A 25,914-nucleotide genomic window follows, 5' to 3' on the forward strand; every position below is an offset into this window, starting at 1 on the left:
ATTCGAGGTGGTTTCACGTGCTTCCGGGAAGGGTAATTTATCACCGTTACAGAATTGGGACCATGAGGAGGAGATGCGCTCGAATCTAATTCGCTTGCGCAGGTCACATGGCTGATTTCCATTGTCCGCAGCGCAGGGTGTGTTCAGCGGGGAGGCTGTGTGGGCTGGGTCGGTCTGTCTGGCTGGGTGTTTTTCTCCACTAGCAGCATCAGCAGCAGCATCCTTTTCATATCTTGTGACATCGCTTCAGTCCTGAAAGATGCTTAAACCGGAGGAGAAGCTGCGCGCATCTTGATCATGACCAAATTGGCTCACATGATTACGCAGCGACTTATTTGGCTGCACGTTTACGCACCGTTATGGGGGAGAATTGTGGCCGCCGCCCCTGATGATGGCTGTTTAGGATGAGGATTTTATTTCTTTTTCAACATTTTGTGAACAAAGATGTCTAAAAACAAACACTGCGAGGCGGTGAGGGTGGTGGTCCGCTGCCGGCCCTTCAGCAGGAGAGAGCAGGCATCGGACTGCGAGAACATTTTGGAGATTGATGACAAGCTGGGGCAGATCACCATCCGGAAACCGAAGGCGCCACCTGATGAACCCATGAAAGTGTTCACGTTTGATTCAGTTTATGGCTGGAATTCAAAACAAAGCGACATTTACGATGATGCGGTGAGACCTCTGGTGGAATCCGTCCTCCAGGGCTTCAACGGGACCATCTTCGCCTATGGACAAACAGGAACAGGTAAAACGCACACCATGCAAGGGGTCTCCAACGACCCAGAGAGGAGAGGGGTCATCCCAAACTCATTCCAGCACATTTTCACCCAAATATCCAGAACTCAGAATCAGAAGTACCTGGTGAGGTCATCCTACATGGAGATCTACCAGGAGGAAATCAGGGACCTTCTGTGCAAAGACAACAACAAGAAGCTGGAGCTGAAGGAGAATCCGGAGTTTGGTGTTTATGTGAAAGATCTGTCTTCTGTTGTGACCAAGAATGCAACTGAGATTGAGCATGTGATGAACATTGGCAACCAGTCCAGGTCCGTGGGCTTCACCAACATGAATGAACGCAGCTCCAGATCTCATGCCATCTTTGTGGTCACCGTGGAGTGCAGTGAAGTGGGGCCGGACGGTGAGGACCACATCCGGGTTGGGAAGCTGAATATGGTCGACCTGGCCGGTAGTGAGCGCCAGAGCAAGACAGGAGCGAAAGGGAAGCGCCTGAAGGAAGCCGCCAAAATCAACCTGTCCCTCTCGGCTCTGGGGAATGTCATTTCAGCTCTGGTGGATGGGAAGAGCACCCACGTCCCCTACAGAGACTCCAAACTCACCCGGCTGCTCCAGGACTCTCTGGGCGGCAACGCAAAGACGGTCATGATTGCAACTGTGGGGCCTTCGCACAAGAACTTTGAGGAATCCCTGGCCACGCTGAGGTATGCCAGCAGGGCCAAGAACATCAAGAACAAACCTCGGATTAACGAGGACCCCAAAGACGCCCTTCTGAGGGAGTTTCAGGAGGAGATCGCACGATTGAAGGCTCAGCTGGAGGAGAGAGGGATGCTGGCGAAGGAGAGGAGGAGGAGGAGGAACAGCAAGAGGCTGAGTAGAAGCCTGGCTGGTATGGAGGAGGAGATCATCACAGAGAGGGATGCAGATGTTTGGAAGACTGTGGAAGAAGAACCAGATGTGAAACACTACATGAAAGAGGGAGGCGACTTCCCAAAAGCTCTGACTTGCCAGGGAACAAGCGAGAAGTTAAAGCACCTGAATGAAAACAGGAAAAGCGTGGAGGACATGCAGTGGGACCAAGATGCTTTGGAGAAGATCATAGAGAAATATAAGGTACTGGTGGAGATGCTAATCTGATGAATGAGACGCTGGTGGAACAAAAGAAAATTGCATTAATAATTTATTGTATGTCTTTGTTCACAGGCGATGGAGAGCAAACTGTTGGTCGGAGGAAAGACTATAATCGATCACACCAATGAGCAACAAAAAATGCTGGAGCTGAAGAGACAAGAAATTGCGGAGCAGGTAATTAATAATATATAGAAGCAATAATAGTGAAAATACCTACTTTTGTGGTGCTTTTCAAACTTAAACAGTGGGGTCATTCCACCTCAATTCACCAATTTTAAAAACACCTGACCACCTCGTAATTGTCAGATTTTTTTTTCCTGTGCAGATGTATATTATTAAATAAAATACAAGTAAAATCCGGGATTATAGGTAACATTAGTTTTTGAGTTAAAAAAAAAAACTTAAAGAAGGGTGGGGTCATGTCGATTTTGCCATTGTTTCCTTCAGGCCAATCTGTGGATCAGTGTTTAAAGTGCCATAACTTTAGAAATAATGTTCAAATTTTGCAGACTCATTGATATTTACATATGATCTTCCATGGATCAATCCTGCTTTGAAAGAATAATACAAACCATTTATATGATGCAGCAAAGTTAGTCAAAAAATTCTGAATTTTCAACAATAAAACCTTTATTTTTAACCTTAAGAGGCTGATTTTCTTTCCTGTGACTGGCACCAATAGGAGCTTTAAAAATGTAAAGCATGGTGCCAGTCACTTATTTGTATTTATGCCCAATATTTGAACAAGCTTTGAGCAGAAATGACGATGAAACCAGTCCAATAGTGTCCCAGCTGGAAGAGTTACATAATATTGTTGGAATCAGGATTTTTCCAACTCAAAGTGGTTCCAATAGTTTCATGAAAAGTGTCTCAATAAGCAATCATGTGTACATGCCATACATATATTTTGATAACTTTATCAAGATCCTTTGTACAATTTATAGCGTCATTAGCAAAGAGTTAGTCAGTTGGCAGCAATAATACATTATACAGGCTGAAGATGGTCAGATGTGGGGCATTCAGTGAATTGAATGACCCAGTAGTGTGTTTTATAAAGTGGCCTTAATCACTAAATGTGCATTATTTCTATTCAATTTCTGTGTTTTTGCAGATAAGACGGGAACGAGAGATCCAGCAGCAGATGATGCTGCAGGATGAAGAGACCGTAGAAATGAGGGAGACGTTCTCCTCCCTGCAGCAGGAGGTGGAACTCAAGACAAAGAAGCTGAAGAGGGTAAAGATGACTCATGCAGTCTAATGTGTCCCAGTGGCATCATCGCAAAAGCAATTACTTGACAGTTAATCCTATTTGCAATACAGAATCCCTTATAAACAAGAGATGTAAATAGAAGAGAGAGCGCTGGTGGTTTCTCTGGATCACTGGCGTTTATATTTTCTCATTTATCATCAGTGCTTCAATGTGAACGTTTCCCAGTCCAGCTGTGATGATGTGAGCGTATCTGTTCTGTATAGTTGTACACCAAACTACAGCTGCTGAAAGGGGAGATGAGAGACATCGTTGATGAACACGTCACAACCAGGCAGGAGCTTGAACAGACGCAGAATGAACTCACCAGAGAGCTCAAGTACAAGTAAGTATACAGATTGATTTGAACATTTTTGTCATAAATAGACACATATTCTTGCCCAAATCTGAGTGTCACCAACATCACGTGTGTTCAAAACTTTATTTCATATTTCCTGGTATAAGAAAACAGAGAGAGACCATTGCTGTGTTGTCATTATCTTATTTGACCTTTAATAATATTCTGTATTTTCTCCTACTGGGAAATATGATTATGACTGAGCTAACTTGCTTCTCGGATGATGCACATTTTGTTCAGTTTCAGTTTGTATTGGGTTATCCTAGTAGAAAGGGTAACATAAAACCGCAGTCATCAGATGCACACCCCCTGATTGTGCCGTGTACATGCAGAAACTACCGTAAAATAACGTCTTTCACTACTCCTAGTCAGATCTCTTCAATACACTTTTGCGTATGAGATTTGCTCTTTTTAGCAAAACATGAGATTCACTCGCATTTGTTCAACTTTAATAATCAATAAAGAGGATAAATGTCGTTTTTTCTCTGATTATTTTGCTGCTTCTCACAAAGAATTTCCAACACAATCTCCAAGTTCAAATTTATGACAAGAAAACCACAGACTGATTACATATGACATGATCATATTGCTAATAGTGAAGCAACTTAGCTCTAAAAATTACTGACTTTACTGTAAGTATAAAGAGCATATGCAGGGTAATTATTTACACATAGCATATAAGATATCAGACAAAATTTTAAGAATGCATGCACACGCAACCCTTGGCATTATACCTCTTTATTTATGACCTTCTGGTTCCCTTTAATTTTGTAATTTTGCACTAAAACTGTGGTTCACTCTGAACATGCTTCTTTAACACATAGTATAACAGTCATATTCCTTCCATAACCTCTTGCCTTTGTTTAAATCCATGTGTGTTTTATTTTCTGTAAGTACACAATAAAGTAAACACTGGGTTCATATTCCTTGTATGTGTTCACATACTGGGCCAGTATAGGTGGTTCTTCTGCTGATTGAGAATATTTAAATAGGTTATGACAATCTTTTACATGGCCTTGCATCATCAGGTTTGCTATATTTACTATAATCAGTAATGCAAATAATTTAAGGCGGCTTGCTTGTGTCCAAGATAATACAGATTGCATTGTGACACAATGTATATTAATAATTTACAAGCTTAAAATAACTTTCCAAAACTGTGTTGGGTCAGTATTAAATATGTATGATGGCATTACCAATCATGTTTCACAGAAAATTATCATGTCTCTTAAATATTATCTTCATTTTTTTATTTATTCATCTCAAATATAAACATGAAGAATTCTGTTGATAAATGTTTACATGTTTTTTTTCATTTATTTTCTTGTTCAAGTTATTATTGAAATGCCTTGACTGACCACAGCTTGCACTGACTTGTGTTTTTCATGCTGCAGATATCTCTTGATTGAAAATTTTATACCTCCTGAGGAAAAGAACAAGATCATGAACAGGCTGCACTTTGACAGTGAGGAGGATCAGTGGAGGCTCCAACCGGTCCTTCCTTCTCAGAGGTCAGTGAATGAGTTTTACATTGACGTAAGTTACTTAAAGTGGTGCATTTAAGAAAAAAACAAGTTGCTGAATCACATACGACATAAAACTCCATCAGTGAAGCTGCAGAACACCACCTTCCTAACCAACTACTACATGAATGCTATGCATTTTTAATGTGTTAGTTTGTAAGCAAGTGCTTTGAGTTGTGCTGTTTCTGCTGCAGCCATTATAGTTTTTTGACCTCCACATTTTACACTTGAATTCACCTGAACGTTCTCTTTCCCTGCACTGCCAGTTAACCCGTTGCACTTCAGTTGCGCTTCAGTGTCCCGCCCGTGGTACACTTTGAGATCTGCATAAGCAGTTTGCTAAATGTCTGACACTGCTAACGCGATTATACAAACACTATACGCCGATGGAAAGCTTAGATTCTCATGAATCCGCCGGTATAAACCACTTTCAGATGTGATTACCACAGCGGGTAATATAAACACATTTGTCCGACAAACAACGAATATCCATCCATCCGTTCTCTATACACGACTTCAACGTACACAGCGCGACTCACATTTCCGGGTTCATTATTACACACAGATGAAAATATTCCACAAAAAACGGCCATAATCCAACCTTGGACATCCAGACGAAACAAGCCAGTAAAATATTTTGTCCAAAACATGTCTTGAAGTCGGTATATGATCCACGAATAGGTCGTTTTCAAGGAAATGCACCTCGCGATGCGCGTCCAATATTCCCTGTATTTCTCGTCATATTTTTTATTTATAAATAGAATATTAGCGATTTTTTGTACTGAAAATGGCTGGAATTGACTGCAGCTTGAAGGGTTAACATTCTGTGAAATGTAGGGAATCAGTAACAGAAGCATACAAGGGTACTGCAAAAGGTTCTCTGAATCAACCTGAAACAAAGGGGGGCAACTTCCAATTTGGGATATAAATGCTTATTATAAAGCCTTATATCAATGCCCACAAAAACTCAAATGTTTGAAGCAGAAGAAAGAAATCACACACAGGTGGCCGAAGCGTGCTCACACGACCTGCACTGTTTGACTTCTGTTTCCAAAACGGAATCCCACTTGTGAGGCTGCTATTTTTTAAAGTGATGAAAAGGTCATGCATGCTGTTGAGGAGAAGGTGAGGCTTTCACATCTTGGACCAATTGCATTGTAGCTGAAGGAGACTAAATTGAAAAATAATGGTTGAACAATCTCTCTATTGTTTTCTGGTGAAACTGAGAACTTTATGAACTATGTACTTTGTTTATAGAATAAGCAAACAGAGTACAAAAAACTCAAGGATACTATTTCAGCTCTCGATTGTATACTTTGTTGAATTTTTACATGATTGTGGCATCTAATAGTATCTTTTTGCAATTTTTTTAATACTTAATGTCTTTGCAATATTTATTTTTCGACAGAAAAGGTACTATATTGTGATTTTTGTACTTACAAATCTGTGCAATATTAATACTTCTCTCAATAATTTGATAAATGAAAGAATCCGTGCACCACCTGATATTTGCAACAATGTTATTTCTAGAACTAGTACTGGTGTATATTTTGATTGATGTAAAATTCTTCTGCTGATATCCCTTAAATGTTTGCACTATTTTATTTTATTATATCTTAATGCCACCACAGGGAGTCACCAAAGTACAGAAAACATCCAATCCTACACACTGGAACCTTAGCAGACTCTAACCTTACAGGCTATTGATAATTTATGTATTACGTCTTCCCGTGAACCTGATATCTTTGTATACAAAGCAGAGCAGAGAGCTCGGCCTTCTTCGATTTTTCAGAACAGCTAAGTGGAAGATGGCTTAAGGCAAAATAACAGCAGTGATATTTCTGTTTTGAGTTGATCACTTGACCTTATGGACCTTTGGGGGTTCCAGAGTTTTTCCATTTCTGCCGCTTCGCCAAGTGCAATTACAGTAATAACAGAATCTAAAATCATCCTTTCCCATGTTGTTTTTTTTGTTCCCCTAGTACACCCCCTCAGGTCAAGAGACGGCCTCTCTCCGCTGTGGGATACAAGAGGCCAATCAGCCAATATGCACAGATGGCTGTTGCCACGGCTACCGGGGCCCCGTGTAGATACCAGGTCAGTGCTCGGACGTTCTCGAGGCCAGTTGGCAGCGAAAGAGTGAAGTAGCGATCTGATTTTCCATTTCCGTGTTCACAGCCGCCTTCTTCGCCGGAGGATGCGAAGACGGCCGTAGCCATGGAAACTATTCACACGTTTATCTGTTGCATCTTTAGCTAGTGCAGCATCAATTTTAAGGTCACAAAGCTGATGCTGTCAGCTTTTCAAATAAAAGCCAAATCACAGTGAAGAATGCAGCCTGCTAGATTAAATAAAGGTTTAGTTCCAGCGATCAACACAATGTAGTCCGGCTGTATTCACAACTCTGTGGCTGTGAGTTTCTCTTTTGAAAAAGGAACACCAGCTGTACTTTCTGCGCCTTAGCATTGTTTAAAATACTTTTTATTACATATCATGCCTATTTTTCAAAATAAAAGCTTTCAATAGAACGGACCAAACTAGAAATGATTGAAATTTTTCATGTGAAACAAGTTCAGGTAGTTTGAGTTCTTCCAACAAGACAATCAGATCAGTAAAAAAATGTACTTTTTCCCCCAAAACATGCTTTTATTACTACAACTTCACTGTCGTACGTTCTTCCAGGCTGAGAATATCATGCTGTTGGAGTTAGACATGTCACCACCAACCATGTTCACCCTGAACCTTCACGGTGCCCACCTGGAGAGAGCCTTTTCTCCCAGACTGATACAGGATCTTCTGGCAAGTGTTCCCATTAGAGAGAGAAATGCTGCTTCATCATCATCATCTCGGGTCAGGAAATCCCAATCCTGGTAAGAGAACTGACACACAAATTACATAGTAAAACAATCAAAGCTGTTGCTTTTCCTATGATAAAAAAAAAAATAGCACAAAGACTTAGATACAGTAGATAGATGACCAACTTCTCCACAAATGGAAATGTTTTTGTCGAGGATGGAGCAAAACAAATTGAACATAGGTAGCTTAAATGATGAGCCTTGTGTTTTCTTTACGATCTGCAGGTATCAGGCACCACAAGCAGCATCCGTCCCATCATCCTCATCCTCCAACGCTCTGACATCAGGACCTCAGAGCTTCTTTCCCCCTCAGAGACAAAGACCATCCTCTGCTGCTTATCTCCCGTCAGAGGGTGCTGCTCGGACAAGCCCATGATTTGCATTGACACACCTGTAATGTGGGCGTGGCCTTAATTTAAGGTGGCACAAGCAGATTGCAGCTCAGCTAAAGGGGCCATCTAGCAGAGATGGAGGGGAAACTGTAGGTCTCGATTTGATTTTGTACTATTGGAGAAGCTCTCGTACGCCTGTACATGAAAAACAGCTCGTTGTATGTGGGGATATTTTCCAATCTTAAATCAAGAGCGTGGTCTTTTAATTTGAGAGCGTTATTTATTCATTTGATGTCAATTCCATGTTGTTTTTCCTTAAAATTCTGCCCTCTCTCCCACATCCCTGCTTGGGTGTAAATCTGCTCTGCAATCAGGTGTATTGTTCTGCATTTCCTCCAGCTCGGATTCTTTTTCTGAAGTAAAATGAATGCACCAGCAAGGATTTAGTGGCGACTACAGTGGTTGACGTCACACTATTGGCATTTTATTGCTTTGGTTATTTGGACAGTTTCATTAAAGGCTCAAACCTGAGAGAAGCTTCATATACAAACGCAAGGACACATGCACCTTGTTCCATTAATCTGAAGGCAGTTTCACATGTTTGTGTCTGAATCTGCACTTTGATCATGTTTCCATAAAAAGATGCACTGGCAATCTTAGTACTAGACACCTAATAACATTTCTGCATCACTTTCAACCCTGCACAAATTTGAACTGAACAGTCACACTACCAGATAGACACGCACAAGTAGTGGTACTTTCAGTTCTGCGAAGTGAACAATGGAAGGAATTTTCCACATTTTTGCACCAATATTCATCCAGACAGATTACAGAAGAGATGTGCAAAATCACAACACACAAATCTATTATGCTACAAAATGAAATGTCCATAATAATAACACATGCTAAACCAAATTGCAGGACATTTGTGCAGCAATCTGAGCACAAACATTTTAGAGCAGAACAGATTTGCATTTGAGAGAGCTGGCAGGGTTTTTCAGGGAAAGCATTGCAAATAATGATAAGACAACACTCTCAAATTGAAACTAGGGGGAAAACACTCCATAAAAGTGACTGTTTGGTTTAAGGATGTTTGCCTTCTTTGCTTCTGTTGCCTAAACTTTGCAGTTTACCCAAATAGCATATCCAGACCTCCCAGGTTGTCACATATAACAGTTTATTTATTTGATATTATCTTATTAGTATTTCCCCCCAGTTGCAACTCTTAAATATTCTTCTTCTGTGCACAGACTGTAACTTTGCCAAAACACTGAGGGGGATGAGAGTTTTTAGCCTGTATGCTTGATGAACTGTTGCTTCAGCCAATGTAATCGTGAGCCAAAAAAAAGAAAAAATAATGTGAGGAAAGCTTGCTCTTGATTAGCTGCCTTATTTTTCATAGTTGTGTGAAATTGTGCAAAGCCCATTTTGCTTACACATGAAAAATAAACAGACTGAAATAACACTGAAGTGGCTGCTGTTATTGCAAAGAGCTGTGGTCGTGTTTGTCATAATTGCATTTGACAGCAAAGTAAATAAATGTGGGAAACTTGAAGACTTGGACTGACTGTTATATACAGTAAGATGACGTTTCCCTCCGCGGTCACATGACTCTTTACAGTAAGTCCAACATGGCAGACCGAGTGGATCTTACGCGGTAACTAAAGCAACATTTCAACTGCAACACACATTTCTGCACTACGCCGCAACAGGACGTCCACAATGAGGGAGAGACAGAAGAAAAAGAAGGGCAGGACGTGGGCGGAAGCCGCTAAAACGGTATTCTATGTGTTTCTGTGTGCCGTCTTGTTGCGGTTGTTTTCCTTGAACGCTCCCACTTTGAACAACTGTGTTTATGAGTTCATGACCTGCTGCCTGAAATGTTGCGTACAGCGCGCAAGGCCTGTGTTGACGGTTAGGAGCGCCGCTGTCACTTTAGCCGCGTTAGCCTGCTCCGTGTTTCACCTCCTGGCCACGAATACCAGCAAAATTAACCTCCGTTATGTGCACGCAAGCATGTCTCCTAACCCGCCGTGTGTGCTTTACCTGGACTCCACGCCTGACATGTCACACACGAGCCTCAAGTCCCAGTAAAGTCAGCCATGAAGTCAGTGCTGCGCGCTAGCCGGGTTAGCACTGAGCTAACTCCTGCTAAGTCCGTCAACAAGTTTGTTTGATTCCGTTTGCGGAGAAAACGCAATAAAGCGCTCAGTGAGCACAATAAACCGGCTTGCTTTAACTCTGTAAAAGATGGCAAAGTGGATCCATTGCATGCCAACGTTTGGAGACGGTACAGAGAACAGTGATATCAGTGCAGCTAGCTGCCTAGCTTAGCATGCTAATGAGTAGAAAATGTCAAAACTCCATGCAACAATTCCAGAATCAAATTATATTTATATTGCTTGAGGGGATATAATGCATATGCACTCCCTGTGATTTAACCTCCTAAATCATGGACACACCACCTGTAACCATGCAATAGTTTTGCTTGGCATAAAACTAGTAAATTATAATATATTTTTTAAAAAGGACACAAAAATGACAAAAAAAAGTTGTTCAAATAAAATATAGCTCAATGAATAACTGGGTAGAGCCAGCTGCATAAGCTGTAGTGGATAGTCTAATAAAGGAATAAACTTTCATATAATTCTGTACTCTGTCTTTATTCAATTTGCGTTTTATGTTGTATATTTGTATTTCTTAAGTAGATATAATGTACATTATAGTATTGTAGAGGATAATGTATATCCACTCCCTGTGATATCACCTCCTTCATCATGGACACATCACCTGTAACCATGCGATAGTTTTCTGGCAAAGCTAAGTAAATGGTGAAAAGGACACAAAAATGACCGCTTAAAGTTGCTCCAATGAAATATAGCTTAATGAATAACTGGATAGTGGCTGCTGCATATGCTCTAGTGGACAGTTTATTAAAGGAAGAAACTTTTACTTTTTCCACAGATGTTTCTGTATTTTTTTCTCCATTCTTACTTGTTTTTTTTTTAAATTTGCAATATATTTAGTTCAATTCACTGAATTTGCAGTTCAAGAGTGGCCTGTAATTTTCTGAAGACAGCATATATTGCATGTTTTACAGTCTAGTGACACATTAATTATACGGTAGATTCACCAAATAGTTTGTGCACGTAACTTAGCAACCTGAATGGATAGTAATTACAAACATTTGTTTCTAAATACCCATGAAGTTCTATTTCACTGCTAACATCACATAGTAGGTGAAGTAATGCAGAGATTTCTGAGAAGCTAGCCTTAACATTTGTTTCAGCCAGCGTTAACATTTGTGTGTTAATGCTGGGTGTTTGAGGTCACACTGCATTCCTTGTTCATGTCATAACATATGGCAGAGTTTGCATCAATGACAGCATCCCAACCATATGTGAAAGTTAGAGGGTAGTAGTTAACCACCTGTTATTCATTATATCAGCCTGGTCCACATGGAGAGTGGACCAAAATCATGCAATATCTACATTTAATAGTCGACATACTGGAGAGATTGAGAAATGTTTGTGATCGTGATTATTTTAAAAATAATTTCCACCACTTAAACGAAGGAAAAGTCAAGGGAATTGAGGCTTTTTGGAAATTTGTCAGCAAATCTAAGCAGATCGAATCTCAAGCTGCATCAGAAGTACATTTATTTTTTTCAGTAATCGTTATTTTATTATTATAGGTTTTGGAGAAGTACCCCAATACGCCCATGAGCCATAAAGAGATCTTGCAGGTGATCCAAAGAGAAAGGCTGAAGGAAATAAGGTAAGCATGTTCCTGGTTTTTATACCTTTACAACCACAAATACCCCTCAGATAGGAGACATTTTCACCATAGAGGCACGACAGCGTTCTCCCCTCAGTCCTCGATTTCTCACATCATGTACTTTTCTTGTTCACATAGTCGCGCTATTTTACCCAATTAATAACTGTTTCATTTCTTTTTGTTTCATTGTCACTGTTCTCATCCAGAAGGTAAGACAAAGCTAGCCCCCAACCCCACCCCTTATCTTAACACACTCACTGCAATGCCATTTTTGTTTGGATTTACCTTTCTGCATGTTATTAACAATAACATGTCTTAGGTTCAGTTGCATAAAACGCAGTGTTGTTACTTAGAATCATGTACGTTGTACAGCCACCTGTTGCATAAAGCTTATTATATTTTCCTTGTTGTTTTTCAGTAGTTATGTAAATTAATGAGGCAAGATATCTGGAAAACAAAGCAATATAATGCAGACTTCACTAGTGTAAAAGTGACAGATATTTCTCCAACACATTGTATTTTGTATTATCACTCTGCTCTGGTTACTGTACGTTAAATAAAGTAGCACAAATGGAAGTTGACAGAAAATAATGCTTGGTTCACTATGTAAACCCGATTTGTTTCCATGAAGTTTGACTGAACTAGCAAGGATTTTTATGCAACAGACATTTTTTTTTCTGTCAGACTAGTTTGATCAGATAACGTCAGACTTCTGCAGTGACTCGATCAGCTCTGGATCAAATTTATGCAACTGATTCCTCATAAAACACAGAGCAAATTTCCTCCCCAGCCGTACTGATGCAAATCTGAACCTGAACTCACACACGTCCTCCTGATGCATGATAGCAGTTTGTGCTCAGATGTCAGACCAGCCTTTGCCCTTCTTTTTCCCAGCTGTCTGATTTATTGTGGAACAGATGTGTAATCTGCGTTTTTCTCTCGTGATCCAGTGGAACCTCGCCGCTGGCATGTCTCAATGCGATGCTGCACACTAACTCTCGTGGTGAGGAAGGAATCTTCTACAAAGTTCCGGGCAGAATGGGAGTCTACACATTAAAGGTCAGTTTAATACAAAACCGCTTTAATTACTCAGCACGTCGAGTTGGAAGAGATGAAATGATGAAGCTCTTTGCTAACTGTGGTGGCATCTGGACACAGTGAAATACACAGATACTCGAGAAGGCAGCATCATGACAGGCTAATAAAAGAAAAATATGAACAGGCAACTTATAAATTCTGTGGGTGAAGAATGAGTGTGATGTGACTGTATATCCTGGAGAGAGTTTTTTATTTCCTTTTTTTATCTCTGCTTGGCTGTTCCTCAACTCTATCTAAAAACTAATATGCAGTATGTGCTCTATTTTTCATGTAGAAGGACATCTCAGATGTGGTGAAGGAGCTGTCGGAGGAGGGCTCCGAGGAGAGCAGTGATAATCTCTCGGACTCCCGAAGCTCAGAAAACAACGGCAGCGCCATCACTCAAGAGGGCAGGAGAGGAAGGTGGATGCGAAGAGGTACTGTGCGCCGCATACGGGTTTACTAATAATAGTTTTTTCATCACTACATGAGCTGAATGCACAAAAGCAGGAACGCAGCCATCATTGATACATCTGTGGTTTCCCCACCTTGACGAGTCAGGATATTTTCTGTGAACAAAGGTATTTTTGGTAAAACAAGACAAAAAAAGTCAACATTTGCAGACTGGTTCACTGCCAGGGCCTGTTGGGACACCTAATGGAATTGGAGACATCTTTTATTCCACGTGTACTTCCCTTATTGTAAGCAATTATTTTAGCTTGACTTACATTGTGTCATCATTTAGTCAAGCTTAATTTTGCAAGCTAAATATCACTAAGTACTTCCCTAAAATATGTTATTACTGCCTTAAAGAGCACCTTTGATGGCAAACTCTCGTTATAAAATTAAAAATAGTGACTTTTTTCTTTTTGCAGTGCATCTCTGCTGCTCATCAATCATTGATTAAACCCTCAGCATTCTTTTCAAAACTTCGTATCGCAATAACTATATTGCCACTCTTGTTAGCTGATTGGTCGCCTTCCTCTTTTATGCCAATAAAAGTCGACGCCCCCTTTTCAGATGTTGTTAAGTCTTTGCGGAAACACAGGAAGCCAGCAGAAGTCGCAGTAGACAACACAGACTTTACCACAAACATCGATCAAATCATCTGATCACAAAAAACATTACTGGAATACACTGAGCACCAAACATGATGATAGCAAAAGGTGGGTTTTATCTTGAAGCAAACATGGTTTGTCCGTTATATCTTCCAGGTTGTGGTCACATATCACAGCAGCTTTTGCTCTTTCAACTGTCTGTGTGGCTTTGTGTGTGGACGGTGCACCTGATTGATGCTGATTGCAGTGCAGAAACGGAGAATGAGCTTCTCATCAAGTGCCAATTATTTTGTTTTCCTCAGGTTGTGCTCTCGCTGACTCTCATTAATTTCTCTATGTCACTTGAAGTATTTTAAGTGACTGTTAAAACAGGAAACTGTATTTTCTCAATGTGACCTGTGACCACTTCCTCATTATGCACAAGTTAGAGACTGCCAAGCAAATAACCTTGGTTTACAGCTGAGTGGGAGGACTGCGATATTGTTTTATTTTTGAACTAATCAATGCAAAGAAACCACAAAGTCAAATGCAAATTAAGCAGCACTGAAAAAGAAACAAGTGGAACTGCTATGGTGTGTAAAGAAGGTGTTTTAGCAGACAGCAGAGAGAGAGGGGATGTTCTGAACAAAATTCCTCTAGAGATGTTCAGCCCATGTTTAGCAATGTGATAGTTGAGTAAGTTCATGTAATCTGCGTCTTTGTGCACGGTATTGGTTTCAGTTTCTACTAAACAATAGCTTAATGTGATCGTCTGTGCAACACCCTCAGGAACTGTATGTTGTCACATCTGTTTCGTGCTTTTGTGTTTCATAGTTCCCTCCAAGCTGCAGTCGCAGCCGTCGTCTCCGCAGCCTCGATGCTCGTCACCCTCTGTCCCCACCAGTAAGCTCATCTCTCCCTCGCAGAAACACAGCAAGAAAGCTTTGAAACAGGTACTGGAAACACACTCTGTATTTCTTGTTTTTCGTCTTTACCTGCGTAGAAGTTGTTGCTTTGTGTCGTTAGTGCACCGCTGTTTGTGGAAGTGCTCGTCTCAGATGTAACATGAGTTCCTGCCACACCCTCCTGCTGACATAAGCTGTCATAAATCCCTTCCACCGCACTCTGCAGCACACAAATTCATAATTGTTAAGAATGCTAATGTATTCATTTAATTTTTTCGTCTTACTATGTCAAACATGAAGTTTTTAAAGTAGACTTCTACTCTTCAAATTTGGTTAATCTGTTGGGTGTTAGTAAATATTACTGTATGTGTGTCTTCATAATTCACTGCATTTGTCAAAACCTTTTCCCTGCCTTGTTGTCAAGCAACATGTACATAACCCACGTTGGTATTTCTGCAGACATTCTTCTTTTCCATGTCCGACATCTTGTACTGATTACTTAAACAATGAGGCGTCAGGAGAAAATAACTGCCTATAGCTGTTTTTTTTTACAGTATTAATGTTCTCATAATAATCCACCCATTCAACATTTTCCTATTGGCTGCTTCGTGCCTTTTGTGTTCCATTTAATTAGACTTCATTTGATTGCACAGATTGTAATTCACTCCATCTGTGCTGGTGTGGAATTTTCAGCTCCCTTAGACCAATTTTGTATTCATTTATTGGGCGAAGGTAACACTAGAAGACAGCGATTTGGCTAAAATATTAGAGCTGGGAACAAGAATGGTACATTATTCTTCTGTTATTTCCTATATGCTTCGATCGGCTAAAACCAAGGGGAAGGCGCTCAGTGGACTTTATTTGCATTGCTTCTTTAAGCGGTTGACATTGTGTTTGTGAGGTGATCATATTTCCTAACAGAAGAGATGATTTATACTCGTGTTATGCAAGCTTTGTTTCATTGCCGGTTGTTATTTAGCTGTTATTTAACCAGGCAAGTAGCCCTGGGGGTGCAGTTGCAGGAAAGCTGAGGGCTACACATAATCACACTCTCTTCTTCTTATACTGCTGGCTATTTATTCCTTCTTATTTTGCTCGTTTTTAGGCCTTGAAGCAGCAGCAGCAGAGAAACCAGCGCAGACAGGGGGGAATGCCAACCGCCTCCAGCCCAAGACTGCTTCTGAAGACCATCAAAGATATGGCTGATAACATTACAACAAAGACTGGTAAGTGGAAGCTATTCTATTGGCAAATTATATTCGTAGCTTCTCTCTGGGTTTATGTAACGTAGCTACATGCAGCTCAGAGAACTGAGGTGTGATTTCACTGTGTTTGGATATTTTACTCGTGTTGATATTACACACAGTTTTGGAGATAAATGACTTCAAATTGATGGAGTTCTTGGATATTGTCCTGTTATTGTGGGTTTTCATAACCAGACAACAAAAGGCGCCGTATCAGCATTGTCATACAAACATGACTCATAGAATTGGCAGCATTAAAGTGGAAACGGAAGCTGTCAGATCTCAGTCCTGCAATTCCTCCGAGTCTTTTTTTCTTTCTCTTCCCTTCAGCTCCTCTCCCTCTGTCCAAAACAGACTTATGCCATCAAGTCGTACCCAGGAAGGTTTCCCAGAGGTCTGGTCGCCTCAGTGCAGGTAAATAAGACGGATGATTTCATTTAATCGGGTTTGGAAATCTTCAAGAATGAGGCTGAGGTTGTTTCATAGAAAACTGCTAAGAATTATGTGTGTTGCCAAAGCCTCATAGAGCATAGTCCTTTTTCCTGCAGACATCCATTGTGGTCCATAAACTATTACAAACCACTTTTTAATTTAATTTGAATCATTTCCACCCATACCACCATGCTGCTGTAAATACTCATTAGTGAACCGCAGCTGTAATCATCTGCAACTGAAGCATTCCCCAACAAATACACTATTTACTATATACTATTTGAGTAATATTTGCTAAAAAGTGCAGTGTCCATCTGTTTAACAGCATTTTCTAGCTTTCTGACCTATTTTAAAATATTTATCTTTATGTTTAGTACCTTTGAGCTCATGGTTTTGTCAAAGTATTGAGAAGACATTGCTGGTTTTGGTCTTATCATGGGATTTGTTTACAATAAGAAACTTTGGGCTTTAAATAATCTTGACAAGTAGCTGCAAATCTATATAGTTCTTGCTGGCTTGCCTAGATTTAGTTAGAGTTAGCTGCGTTTATTGTTTGTAGACATCTGAAAGTAAGTGAAGTGGTCCGACCTGAGCAGATCGTGTTAAGACGTAAAACAAATGATGTGGCTACGTTTGAAACTAAAACATCAGTTGTGTTTTGCTTCGCAGAAACTGTCTTGTCTTACATCTACTTCCTGTTTTGTATTTCAGGGCAGATAAAACGTACCAAGTGTAAAATAGACGTGGAGACACCGGACTCTATTTTGGTCAACACCAACCTGCGAGCAATCATCAACAAACACACCTTCTCCGTCTTGCCTCCAGACTGCCAACAGAGGCTCCTCAAACTTCTCCCTGAAGTTGACCGCCAGGTTCGCTCTAAGATTATTCGTACTCGTACATCTTTTGGATTTCATATCCCTAAATGCAGGGAGTGGTATATTACTGGATGAAAGTTCTGTCACATAAAATAGTTGGGTGGTCTTTATGGATGCAGAAAAACTAAAACTAAGTATTTATTTACTGATTTTAGATGTTCAGTTCAACATTACATGCAAAACGCAGTGTGCTGATGCAGTGTTTGTCATGGTTTTAGTTGTAACTTTGAGCCTCCTCTCCTCAGGCTTGCTTGGACGGCCTTCTGAAGGTCACTAGCTCTGCCTTAAACAATGAGTTCTTCACATCAGCAGCGCAGTCCTGGAAAGAGAGACTAGCTGAAGGTCAGTTCAGCAGCTTTTCCAATTGATAGTAACGGCTTTCATTTCACATTTGAAGTAGAGTTATATCACCAAGGTTCGGTGTGAAAGCACAGAACAAGCGTGGCGTAATTTTATTTATTTTTTTAATTATGTAACTTTCTCCTTTGCAGGGGAATTCACTCCCGAGCTGCAGCTCCGAATGCGGCAGGAAATTGAGAAGGAAAAGAAAGTTGAGCACTGGAAGGAGGCCTTCTTCGAAAACTATTACGGAGAAAAGTGGGTTTTGTAATTTTTGATAATTTCTTGATTCACTAATACAATTGTGGAGGATTTGGAAGGCATTTTTTTCGAATTAGAAAAGACAGTTCATTTCATATGAACTTCTCACTACCTGTAGTACTTACAAGCAGAAAATTGTTGTCTTACTTTTCTCAAGAATTTTGTGTTCTTCATGTTGTTGAGAAGACTGAGCATCTACTTATAGAAATGCATCGTTATCAAACTGTTTAATCGTGATTCCAAATACAATGTGAACAACATCCTCATCTCAAGTGTCAAAATTTAGAGCCGTCTTATTCTTTCAAAAAATACACATCTCAGCCTGTCAAAGTTATTACAAATGAATGAAACTGAAGTGTTTTTTTCTGTGATCTGTAAAACATTATTTGCAATTCAAGTGTTGTTTTTATTATGTTTGAGTCATTGTCACACACAAAGGTCTTCACATGTGTTCTTAATTCCATTAAAAGCTCTGTGTTTTCAAGGAAAGACAACACTTGATTCATGAATGTATTTCTTTGTGTGTCATTCTGCCCCTCTCTTCTTCCCTTCTGTACAGTTCGGGGCTCAGCTATGAGGAATCCAAAGAGCTGACAAAGGCTGATCTGAATCAGGAGTCTGCCAGGCCTCATTCCCTCCCTCATCAAACAGGGCCTGTCGCTCAAGCACCGGAGGAAACCAAGTGTAACAAGGACAGCAGTCAGACTAGTGCTGCTGCTAAAGACATGAAGCCAAGTCAGGCATCGTCACAGGAGCCTCGGAAGCCACCGCACGCTCACAAAGAGTCCGTCTCTGCCCCAGAGCCCATGAAGACTCGACGCTCGCAGTATGCCGAGGATCGTAGGTTGAACACCGCTGCACCAACACCTGCAGTGAGAGCACCAGAGGCTGGCAGACAGACCGAATGGGGTGCGGCATGTCCACCGCCTGAAAAGGAGCGTAAAGAGGACACGAAAGAGGAGAAAACTGAACTCCCTCTGTCACCCATGAAGAAAAGCCCTCCACCGAAGGCTGGTCCAGAGTCAAAGGAGGATCAGCCCCTGAGTACAGTTAAACCTGCGGTGGAGAGCGAAGAGGCCAACCCTGAGCTCAGTGGCCCCTCAGAGCCACTGAAAAGGAAATCTCTCAGTGAGACGGAGGGTGAACTGACGCCAGAGAAAAGACCCCGAATGTCCTCAGTGTCGTCGGTGTCTTCAGTCTCCTCTGTATCTCCGTCTCCATCATCCATATCCAGCCCTGCTACACCAAGCCCATCAGCAAATCAGAGGGTTCCACCGCTTAAGGTAGGAATACATTAGGGATATTTAGAGTTGATACGTTGCCAATTACTCGTGATCAAGAAAAGCCGATAACTGATGTTTGAACCAGTATCCGTTAAATGTAATGTTTTAACAGCATGTGACAGCAGAGTATATGTCGTTAGTAACTATGCTTCTTCATTAATAAGATGACTATAGCTGAATACATGGAATAGAACTAGGAGTGATTAAATTAGGATGCTCTCCTCTTTTTATGTGGGATTGACTGAAATTGACCTTTTTGTCTCCTGCTGTTGCGTCTGCTGTTCTTCACTGTTTTCTTAATCATTCATTGTTCTGTCACTGTCATTGCCCACTGAGGTCCATATCTTAAAGATTTATTAATCATTGCTTTACAGACTCTGCTTCAGGGTAATTTGTGGCTGCCCTCTAATTTAGCGGCTAGCTGTTAGCATAGCCGTAGCCACCGTGAGAGTAGCTACTGGTTTGTGGGTGGGAGAAAGCCAATCATCGTCACTAATTGGCCAGGCTGATAATCGGTCTGATTTGTCTTCGGGGGCTCTGACAACTTTGTAGCTTGTTGCTTTGCATACGACGGTAGCTGCAGTTAGCTTAGTTTCACAAGTTAGAGTGAAATCCCCTAGCAACCCAAGGTCATAGAAAAATGTGTCCGTGTTAACTGTCATAGAAATTTCTCAAGCATCTCTGGCAGTATAATCTCTTTACTGAACATGTATTTTAATCTATGCTTAGTTTGTTCTAAAGAGTCTTAGCTTCCTTAGTAAAGCTTTTCATTTGCTACAGCGGGTTTTGAAACTGTGAGGAAATGACAACGTAACGCAGAAGTAGTGTGCTTCTTGTGTATTCTTGAGAAATCTTTCATTAAATGTAATTGAAATCTGCATTTTTCGAAGTAATTCCTAAGTATTTATCCCATTTTCTCTCCCTTTGCAGATCCCAGTGTCACGAATTCTTTCAGTTCCTGTGTCACCAAGCCAGAGCTCACCAAGGACTCCCCTTCCTGCCCCACTCAGCAGCCCTGGTCGAACCGGAGCTCGCACTTTGGCTGACATCAAAGCCAAAGCTCAGCTCGCCCGAGCACAGAGGGCAGCAGCAGCCGCAGTATCGTCTGCATCCAAGGGAGCGGTGCCAGGACCAGGGCCAGGGGGAGGCAGTGGTGAGCAGACACAGCCGTCACCCAGCCCCAGCCCAACATCCCCTCAGGCGTCAGCCAGATTTGCAGCCACCAGCGGTAACAGCAGCCACAGCAGTACACCTTCTCCTCGCCCAGGGGACTTTTTCGGTCAGCTTAGCCCAAACCAATGTCAAATGTCTTACTTAAGCAAAGGTGATGACAAACACAAAAGTCATTGTGCTGGTATAGGATCCCATAGTATCCAAATGAGCTCAAATGCAGCACAACTGTTACCTGTGCATGCTATGAAGGAGCAGGAGATCCCATCAGCTGCTGGATCATCAGGCAGAACTAGCTCCTGCATCCCTGCAAACAACCCGCTGGTCACTCAGCTTCTGCAGGGCAAAGAGGTTCCACTTGAGCAAATCCTCCCAAAACCGCTGTCCAAGGTAGAGGTGAAGATGTCAAACTTGCCCTCTGGTAGTAAAAGCAAGACACCGCATTCTGCCGAGCACAGTGCTGGTAAACAGATGTCACAGCAGTTCAGTGCAGCGGGACGAGCTTTCTCAGAATACACAAAACATCACAGAGAACTTCCTGATAAAGAAACACAGGAGCAGATCCTACAGGCTCTCATGCAGAGGAAAGTCCAGCAGGGCCAGCCTTACCGAGGTCTGGCGCCTCAGCCGCCTCAGTACAAAACGCATCCACTGATGCACGCAGAAGAGCGTCTGGACCAGTCCAGGATCTCTGTAGGCTTCTTGGGTAGAAAGAGGATGCCTAGGCCGGCCATGACGGGACATTACCTGCTCAATGTGTCCACGTACGGGAGAGGACCAGAGAGCAAAAGACTGCACCTGTCCGTCATCCCCAACACGTCTGTATCCGGTCTTAAAAGGGAAAGCACAGACGGAGAGGAGGCGGCTAAGGAGGAAGAATCAGTCAGGAAAGTTTTCTCATCTGTTTCTGGGGTGAAAACGGAGCAGCAGGGATGTTCGGTCACCAAGTCTGACGACGTAGCGAGCTTTCAGCGTTGCTCCAGCGTAAAGACTGAGCCTGGATCAGAGGACAATGCAGCTGGTGGCGAAAACAGCAGCAGCGTCAGTGTGACAGCCAAAGACACCAGCCCTTTCTCTCAGTCACACCGAAGGCACCTCGAACTCTGCAATAGTAATCAAGGAAACTCTGAGCCATATCTTACCCACGTGGACCCCAGTCACCAGCGGCCGACTGCCTTTCAAACCCAGAGAACACTCGATAATCAGGAACCTGTGGTATCTTCGTGCTACGGCGGCACCATCAGCATGTCCGTACCTCACACTTTGAACCACGGCACTGCAGGCACCGGCTCTTCCACGTCCTCGTCGGAGGCCGATGGCGGCGGCGTCCACGGGAGCGTCATGTCTTTCTCAGTGACGGTCACCACCATACCCGCCGGTCATGCATTAGACCACGGCAACCAGGGTGAACCGTCACCTGAACCGTCGTTCATCGAAGGCTCCAATATGGAGGACGTCCAGTCGAAATGCTACTGCCGGCTGAAGGCCATGATCATGTGCAAAGGGTGCGGAGCCTTTTGCCACGATGACTGCATCGGCCCCTCGAAACTGTGCGTCTCGTGTTTAGTGGTACGGTGATCTGAAATTAATAACAACTGCGGAATCTCCTGGTTTGATTTGCATTTGAGGCACAAAGCAGCTCATTTAGAATCGATACAGAAAGAGACGAAGCGCGTTGGTCGTGTTTCAGACAAAACAGCCAGCATCTGGTCGCTGTTGGAAAGGCAAGGATTTACACTGGATGCTCTTGTTTTTCCACCAACTTCTAAGAAAAGTTGTTTTGTGCAATTTTGTGTAGTAGAAAATGCCAATCCGTTTTCAATCAGATCAGTAGTCTGTCAGATGTGAGAGAAATCTACAATCTGGCAGTGTTTGCACTCAGCTAGATTAGTGTGATATATTTTTTTAAATATATATATATGTGTGTGCGTGTGTGTGTGTGTAGTTTTTAAAAAAGGAGGGAAAATGAATGTTGCTATTTTTTTAGAACATAATGACTGTTGTTGTGCTTTAGACTGACACTTTTTATTACTGGGCCTAATCAGTTATGGTTTAAAGGCAAAAAAAAAGGACGCTGATGATAATCATTGGTTGTAGAGTACCTCCTATTTGGCATTTATGCTCGCGTGGCAGGGAAGTGCAACTTACAGTAACTATTTTATATATAAAACTGTACATTTATTACCGAACACACTCAGATTTAAGAACTAGAAAGAACATGTATAGTTTTAGTATGAAAATATAAAATGATTTTTGAATGATACTTTATAAAAATCAACTCGTGAGGATTGCACATCACATCATTTCTTTTTGACTAACAGTTACAGGGCGAAGCACTTGAAAACCACCTGGATATAAGGTAGTAACTGTGTACAGCACTTAAATTCAAACATAGGGAAAAGAAGAATCATTTATATATAAATATAAATATATATATATATTCCTTTTGGCAACTGAGATCTTTTCCATTTCATTTGAAGGTCTTAAGCCACTTCCTACTGTATAAACCTACATTTCCTCCACAAAAAGCTGGTTTGTAGATAAAGTCTGCCTCGAAGTGGGGTTTCTCATGCTTGTATGTCTGTATAGGTAGATAAGCAAACTTTAAAAAAAAAAAAACACTCAAGGCAAGGGGAGAAAATGAAGACTTTTTTTTGTTTTTTCACTGTAAATACTTGCTCATTCATGGCATTTGCCGAGATGTAGAAATAATATAATTTTCCTCATGCAGAACACCGTGCTTGAGAATATCCAGCTTTCATTTGTGACAAAATCATTTTTACTGTGGAAAGAAAATAGAGAAGAACAGTAAATTATGCTGGAACGTTAAATGCCGTATCGTAGAATGATTCAGCATAGCGCGTCGGTTTTGCAAAATTATTTGGAGGTACAGTAGGTCACCGATTAGTGGGTGAGTGCAGCACTTCACATTAAAATGGCTTTTTTTTGTCCACAGTATCATGGTATGAATTATTGTAAACCCAAAATAATATTGTTGATATAATGCACAATAGTGTGGATATGTGATACACGGCACACTTGTGGTGTAGAAACTGTTGTTACAACCTTTTGTAGTCACGTTCTGATGATGGTAACACAATAATAGTGCTTTCTTTACCACAGATTAACATGTAAGAAAGGCCAGTGTGAAGTGTTACCTCAACAGGTTAGTCGAGTGTTTATGCTGGCTACAAAAAATGACGCATCAATTATATTTTGGAGTCTCCTGGCGACGCAAAATAGACCTGTTTTATAGCAATTATTTCCAAGGTAATATGCCAAAGTCACCTTAAAGAAAACACGAATAATCAGAAGTTTTTTTTCATGTCTGACTAGTTAATCAAAGTAATATATTTTAATTAATATATTTTAATATAAAAGATCTATTTGCTAGTTGTTTTTGACAAATCAACAGGGTATTTACTATAATAATATATTGGCTGTCCGTTTTTTCCTATAATTTTGTTTAGACTGGACAGACCACCATGCAGAATAACTTGACTTTGTAACTCAAATTGCCCAGGTATCTGATATTCTGTATGGCCCAGGTTTTACAATCAATCCGTTGGTCTATATATTTCCATGAAAATGTTGTAATGAGTGTATCCTTTTAGTTTGTCTGCATTTGTGTCATTACTTTATAAAAAATAAAAACAAAAATGTACGTTCTTAAAGCACCATTTTTTTTTTTTAAGTTAGTGGATTAATCTGAATCCATTCTTAAATGTGTTTGTTATTAAATTGGGTTTTATGTCTTGTGGAAATTAGGGTTAGCATCTGGAAGGGTTCCCACATATTTAGCATTGACACTTCACTAAAACTGGTTTACCAATATTTGATTTTGTTAACACAGATTTAATGTTACCCCACCGTGAATATTTAGGTTTTATTTGGTTGAATGTGATGTTAGAATGCTGTATTTACTCATGTAGAGGTGGGGACTGGATTGCACTGCAAAAAAATCTAGCAAAACTATTCAATCACAACCCTAAAGGCAGCTGAAATCTTTGTTAATAAGGACTGAGACATGAATCGGGCAGCAGTCCCCACTATTACTAATGTAACTTGTTGATGTGCGTTTAGAAGTGCAGTGGGGGTGGGGGTGGGGGTGGGGGTGGGGGGGGCAGGGTTTTTGGGCAATCACCACCGTTTTTAAAAAATGTCACGTTTGGCACTAGGTGAATTTGTTTAATATGTCTGTGTCCTTTTGTCTCCATTTAAACTCCGGGTGAATGTAATATAGTAATCAGCACTTGTAAACAAAGTGTATTTTATCAAAAGTTATAGACTATTATGAATAAAGAATGAAAAGGAAAAATTGCATGTGTTTTGGTTTCCTTGCTGATGCTTAGCTCAAAGAGAGGGATGCGTTTATCCCTCTTTACCCCCAAATGCTGAGGCTTAAAATCCATGTCTCCCTTTAAAAAAATAAATACACTCCGCTTGAAACATCCCCCGCCTTATATATAGTGCCTCTAAGTGCAAGAAATAATAATATATACCGGACGATACACCTCACATCTTCACTACAATGAAAACAATCAGGTCAAGGTCATACACCAAAAAAGGCAGATCTACATTATGCACAGGTGGTGTTGGTGCAATATGCATGAAATCCTTCAGGTAGTTTCTGACATATGCTCCAGAAACAGAATCAAAAACATATTTGAAGTGCCTCACAATGACCTTGAAAATCAGGTCACTGTCATGCACCCCAAAAGGCACATCGACATTACCAACAGGCTTAGTGTGCGCAATATGAGTGAAATCCCTCAACTAGTTTCTGAGATATGATCCGGAAACCAAAAAATATTTGAAGTGCCTCACTATGACTTTGAAAATGAAGTCAAGGTCATGCACCCCAAAAGGCACATCTATACTATATAGAGATGGCCTGGGTGCAATATGAATGAAATCCCTCCAGTAGTTTCTGAGATATGCTCCGGAAACGAAATGTGGACGTACGTACATACCTACATACGGACGGACGGACGGACGGACGTGCCCACGCCAATATCCCCCTTCGTGCCTACGGCCGGCGGGGGATGAAAAAGCCAAAATGACACCATTATTACAGTGAGAAACTAGAGAAAAAGAAAGACTTCAACTTTCCATCAGTGTAAGAAAAGTATCGTGTATAATGTATGAGATATTTAGGTCAAATCAATTTATCGCACATGCCCTATTTAACCATTTGCACCTGATCCTGTAATGATCAAAAAGACTTTTCAGGTGAAGTGCAGGCTGTGTTCACACAGAGCACAGAGGAGACAACTAGAGAGATTAAGAGGACAGTGAAACATACATTATTAATAAAATAAATGCAACCGA

At 41.1% G+C, this 25,914-nt stretch overlaps 2 protein-coding genes across 4 annotated transcripts; both read left to right on the plus strand.

Moving 5' to 3' along the window:
* The first annotated feature begins 125 nt into the window (after window positions 1-125).
* On the plus strand, window positions 126-9,645 carry LOC110962504 (kinesin-like protein KIF3B). The gene is made up of 8 exons (XM_022210480.2): window positions 126-1,848; window positions 1,939-2,040; window positions 2,978-3,100; window positions 3,340-3,458; window positions 4,865-4,981; window positions 6,976-7,090; window positions 7,676-7,863; window positions 8,074-9,645. The coding sequence occupies exons 1-8, from the start codon at window positions 445-447 to the stop codon at window positions 8,222-8,224; spliced, it is 2,319 nt and encodes a 772-aa protein (XP_022066172.1). The 5' UTR covers window positions 126-444; the 3' UTR covers window positions 8,225-9,645.
* A 127-nt stretch (window positions 9,646-9,772) lies between these two features.
* asxl2 (ASXL transcriptional regulator 2) lies at window positions 9,773-24,257 on the plus strand. 3 transcript variants are annotated; one of them, XM_022210478.2, is made up of 12 exons: window positions 9,773-9,959; window positions 11,875-11,957; window positions 12,908-13,016; window positions 13,330-13,471; window positions 14,906-15,024; window positions 16,082-16,202; window positions 16,551-16,634; window positions 17,364-17,524; window positions 17,776-17,872; window positions 18,022-18,127; window positions 18,690-19,413; window positions 20,344-24,257. In XM_022210478.2, the coding sequence occupies exons 1-12, from the start codon at window positions 9,903-9,905 to the stop codon at window positions 22,159-22,161; spliced, it is 3,621 nt and encodes a 1,206-aa protein (XP_022066170.2). In that variant the 5' UTR covers window positions 9,773-9,902; the 3' UTR covers window positions 22,162-24,257. The 3 variants fall into 3 exon arrangements, with proteins under 3 accessions (XP_022066170.2, XP_051804366.1, XP_051804388.1); XM_051948406.1 differs by having other exon boundaries at window positions 16,575-16,634; XM_051948428.1 differs by lacking the exons at window positions 9,773-9,959; window positions 11,875-11,957; window positions 12,908-13,016; window positions 13,330-13,471; window positions 14,906-15,024 and adding an exon at window positions 15,653-15,762.
* The last annotated feature ends 1,657 nt before the right edge of the window (window positions 24,258-25,914 follow it).

The sequence above is a fragment of the Acanthochromis polyacanthus genome, chromosome 1 (assembly GCF_021347895.1).
Source record: "Acanthochromis polyacanthus isolate Apoly-LR-REF ecotype Palm Island chromosome 1, KAUST_Apoly_ChrSc, whole genome shotgun sequence".
In the NCBI taxonomy this organism is placed as follows: Eukaryota; Metazoa; Chordata; class Actinopteri; family Pomacentridae; genus Acanthochromis; species Acanthochromis polyacanthus.

Excerpts from the sequence above, each read along its gene's own strand:
- asxl2 (XM_022210478.2), top strand. The coding sequence starts at position 9,903 with ATGAGGGAGAGACAGAAGAAAAAGAAGGGCAGGACGTGGGCGGAAGCC. Across the intron at positions 9,960-11,874 it reads GGGCGGAAGCCGCTAAAACG|GTTTTGGAGAAGTACCCCAA; the intron begins GTATTCTATGTG and ends TTATTATTATAG. Across the intron at positions 16,635-17,363 it reads GTCTGGTCGCCTCAGTGCAG|GGCAGATAAAACGTACCAAG; the intron begins GTAAATAAGACG and ends TTTGTATTTCAG.
- LOC110962504 (XM_022210480.2), top strand. The coding sequence starts at position 445 with ATGTCTAAAAACAAACACTGCGAGGCGGTGAGGGTGGTGGTCCGCTGC. Across the intron at positions 3,101-3,339 it reads AGACAAAGAAGCTGAAGAGG|TTGTACACCAAACTACAGCT; the intron begins GTAAAGATGACT and ends TGTTCTGTATAG. Across the intron at positions 4,982-6,975 it reads CCGGTCCTTCCTTCTCAGAG|TACACCCCCTCAGGTCAAGA; the intron begins GTCAGTGAATGA and ends TTGTTCCCCTAG.